Raw genomic sequence first — 3,783 nt, 5'->3', positions numbered from 1 at the left:
AATGGAGTCATAAAAGTACGAAATAAAAAATACAGAAGTGGATAATAAAGACCATTATATCTATTGAAAATATCGAGAGGAGAGTATGTTTTTATTCAGACATTACTCAGCCATAAGCGCTGAATAACAACTCTTCTCGATATATTTAATAGATGTATTGTTCACTTTTTTTTTTTTCAACATAAATTTGAATTTGTTATTTGTGTGCAAGTAACAGTCAAAGGTCACATTCTCCAAAGCGACTATTATTGACTTTTTATTTCGCATGAAATGAAATCAATCAATGGTGTTTCATACTTTTATTAACAGTGCTATCATTAAATCAGAATAGAATTCGATACATTTGATTAAAAAACCGAAATTCTCTCTCGATTAAATTAGCATTGGTACAATAATAAATACACACAAAATGAATGAGCAAACATTCGTTTCACTGAAAATCTGAGTACTAAAAATTGTGATACAATATTATTGTTTTTGACATCAATAAACTAGAATGGAATAGTTTCTCATCTCTCGAGAATTCTCTTCAGAAGAAAATTATCGGAAATTACAATGAATTAGATAGAAAGCATTTAGATATATTAATTATAAACTAACTTAATAAGCATGTTGTGTCAGTGGCTACACCATTTGTTTTGTTTTTTGTTTACATCATTTCGTCACATAAATAATAAGTGGTGTGCATTAAAAATGTCTTTGTTTACTTTTTAAATAGAGTTATTTCTAGAGTAATTCACACAAAACATTAGATTAGAATCCAGTGATGCTTAAATATGAAAATCTATCATTTGCTATCTCAAATATCAATAATTGTGTTCTTTATTTTTGCATCAAGCGTATTCGCTTCACGGCCAATCTCGACAATGCCCTCGTGATGCGATGCCGAGGTGTCTTTGTCCTGTTTCAAGCTCAGATCGCTGTTGTGCAATTTCTTTGCAATTTGTTTGATAACTCCTTCTCTTGGTTCTGTCACGTCACTTTGCTGCTCTGCGTCTGTGGTATCAACTTTAATTTGTGTTTCGTTCACGTGCTCTGTTGTCGGTGCGGCCGGATGTGGTGCTGTAAATGTTGACCAAAAACTTGAAAATGCTTCTTTAGCTTGGGATATTGAGCTTACAACAGCCTTGCTCGTGTTATTCATCGCTTGATTCAGCTTTCGAGCACTTTCGCTATTGTTCATGGTTCTAAAAAAGAAAAAAATCAATAATCAACATAGTCTAGCTAAAGTGTCTCTTTTTATTGTTACTTACTGAGCAAGTTTTAGTTTCATATCTCCAACAGAAAGTGTTCCAGCGAATGGATGGCCGCTATAAATTTGTTTGAAATTGAATTCAACTGATTTGGGGCTAGTTAACCATGCGTTATACGCGTCGGTTTGTTTCCATGTGCTCATAAAATGTCCATTAAAGTGTTCAATATCTTTTGATCCTTCTGGTGCTAAAACGGTCGTTCGCAACATTGCCAGCATATAACCATGGAATTGTTTACGAATCCATTGTTCGCTGCCTTCAGCATCTTCTTTTGGAAATTGTACATTTCGTACGATGAAATCAATGAATCGCAAATCTTCGGTGGAAAGTGATATTTGTCGCCGTAACTCTGGATCGTATGCTTCGATCGCAATTTGTTCAACATCAATAAAAATATCCATTAGTTGACGCTTTTGTCGGAACAGTATATTCGATGTTCCGATTATAAATCCATTTACGGATGGATCGCTCAGCAAGTCCAAATATGATAGAGAGAGATATGGCAAACACAAGGTTCCATTTGTGAAAATTGGTATGGGTGCATTCCATGCAATTGGATCAATATTTGTCAGCGTTTGTAGTGTATTGGCAAAAGCATCAACACTTATATCGCGGGGCAATACTTGGGGTTTATCACTGTTCATATCACTGGATGCTTTCGATTCATTAAAACTGTTATCTCTAATCGATGGATCTGGTAAACATACTGACACTTTTCGCTCATTTATAAGCTCTTCGTCTTCGATAATTGCATCAACGATCGCCTGCGTTGAATCAATGTCATTTTCATCAGCAAATTCAGGCATTGGTGAAATTGGCCGCGATGGTCTATTTAAATCAAATATATTTATAATTAAATAAATTTAAATTAAATCATAAAATTCATTAAAATTATTATTGTATTATTATTATTATTAAGTATTATTGTATTATTTGTATTTAAATATATTTATATTTAAAGTGAGAATAATGGAAATGACATAGAAACTCACCTCACACATGCTGCTTCATCGAACCCTGATTCCAACAAATTTGGATGTAATGATAAAATGCCTAAAATTAATGTGCATATTGGACGAACGGGAGAACCAAAACACACAACTCTCTTTTGAAGTAACATCAATTTGAATAAAATAAGCGTTTTATGTCTCCATCTGAACAAATAAAAAAACCCACTCACAATAGAATCAATTTCACATTCTTTTACAGCTGTAAACCACTTACCTTAATACTATATCTCTGATCGACAATCCAACGTGGATTTGTGATGTCAACGAAGTGTTATTCTCAATTAAACAAACATTTAAATGATCGTATGCTGTTCGGATGATGTCTGTGTTTGAAAAATCTCCTTGGTCGAAAAACGATTGTGCAATCAATGATAGCTTCACTTCGATATAACCATATAATGGTCGTGATACAAGTGCACACACCGCCTTTTGAACAGTACTCCGTGTATATTCCACTGCTTTAATCTTTAATTTCTGTAATGATATAATTTTTTTATATTGAAAACCAGTTTTTCAGAATGAAGTAAAAAGTACTAACCTCAACAGGTATTTGACGCTGTAAATAAACAGAGAATAGAATAAATAATTTTTATATGAAATATATGTAAATATGTATTGTATGAATCTTACATAGCATGAAATGCCATAGACAGTTTTTCGTAAATCTTTTAAGCTGGGCAAGTTAAAGAAAACCGTGTCTTCGGCAAAATTGTGCGAACCATCTGGTAAAGCCAAGGTTGGTAAATATTTCCATCCATCTGGACACTCAACTGAATCGCTCGGTTTGTCAGCAAACAGAGGCGGATATGAATAATCAACCTGCAGATAAATCGATAAATATTTCGTTTTTTTCTTGGAAAATTCCATTTCAAATCAACATTTGACCGCGTTAAACACTCACTTGATAGCCTTTTTTATGATGAAAACCAATCACAACCAAATGTAAAACGGGCGTTTCATTTGCCATTTTTTTCGCGATTTTTGTTTGCGTCAGTAGAGGAAAAAAACAACAAATCACAACTTGGTCAACACATACACAATTTATGGAACCACACAGCCTTTGTCACATCTCTATGCTCAGTTTATGTTTATGACTAATCATTTATTCATATGTTACACTTTGATTAGTTGAAGCGAAACCACAACAAGATATACCCTGAATGTAATGAATGCAAAATATGAAAAACGTAAAAAAAAGTTTTCTTCGAAGCCGTCACTATGACATTGATATTTGTGCTGAATACAACTTCACATGTGGGCGCGTTCACAATGTAAACACTAGACAGAGTTGTCACACTATTTGATTTCGCTCCGTTCGCCGCGATATGATAAGAAGACGAACCAAAGCCAATTGTAAACAATAACAAATAAACCTGTTTTTTTACTGTTTTTTTGTTTACCTAACTTGCATGAGCCCCGAGAGACCGCGTAATAGTAGAAAAATGAAAGTTATTTAATCTAGATGATGTGATTTTCTTTTTAAATCTAATTCTTTTCTTTTTAAATATCTAATTAGTACA

General features: G+C 33.3%; 1 protein-coding gene across 1 annotated transcript; it reads right to left on the bottom strand.

Annotated features, from left to right (window-relative positions):
• Positions 1-683: 683 nt before the first annotated feature.
• Positions 684-3,505, bottom strand: LOC116344754 (late secretory pathway protein AVL9 homolog). Its single transcript, XM_031773483.1, has 7 exons — positions 3,165-3,505; positions 2,894-3,082; positions 2,802-2,819; positions 2,478-2,737; positions 2,246-2,407; positions 1,254-2,081; positions 684-1,187 (listed from the first exon to the last, which is right to left on the bottom strand). The coding sequence occupies exons 1-7, from the start codon at positions 3,228-3,230 to the stop codon at positions 800-802; spliced, it is 1,911 nt and encodes a 636-aa protein (XP_031629343.1). The 5' UTR covers positions 3,231-3,505; the 3' UTR covers positions 684-799.
• Between the last annotated feature and the right edge of the window lie 278 nt (positions 3,506-3,783).

Source organism: Contarinia nasturtii, unplaced genomic scaffold, assembly GCF_009176525.2.
Source record: "Contarinia nasturtii isolate CC-2019 unplaced genomic scaffold, AAFC_CNas_1.1 Cnas_scaffold_1182, whole genome shotgun sequence".
NCBI lineage: Eukaryota > Metazoa > Arthropoda > Insecta > Diptera > Cecidomyiidae > Contarinia > Contarinia nasturtii.
This window is presented reverse-complemented; position numbering and strand designations above follow the sequence as displayed.

Bases quoted from the DNA above. Each gene is read 5' to 3' on its own strand.
- LOC116344754 (XM_031773483.1), bottom strand. From the start codon at position 3,230: ATGGCAAATGAAACGCCCGTTTTACATTTGGTTGTGATTGGTTTTCAT. The intron at 3,083-3,164 runs GTGAGTGTTTAA...ATTTATCTGCAG, and splicing joins ATCATAAAAAAGGCTATCAA to GTTGATTATTCATATCCGCC. The intron at 2,082-2,245 runs GTGAGTTTCTAT...TGATTTAAATAG, and splicing joins GATGAAGCAGCATGTGTGAG to ACCATCGCGGCCAATTTCAC.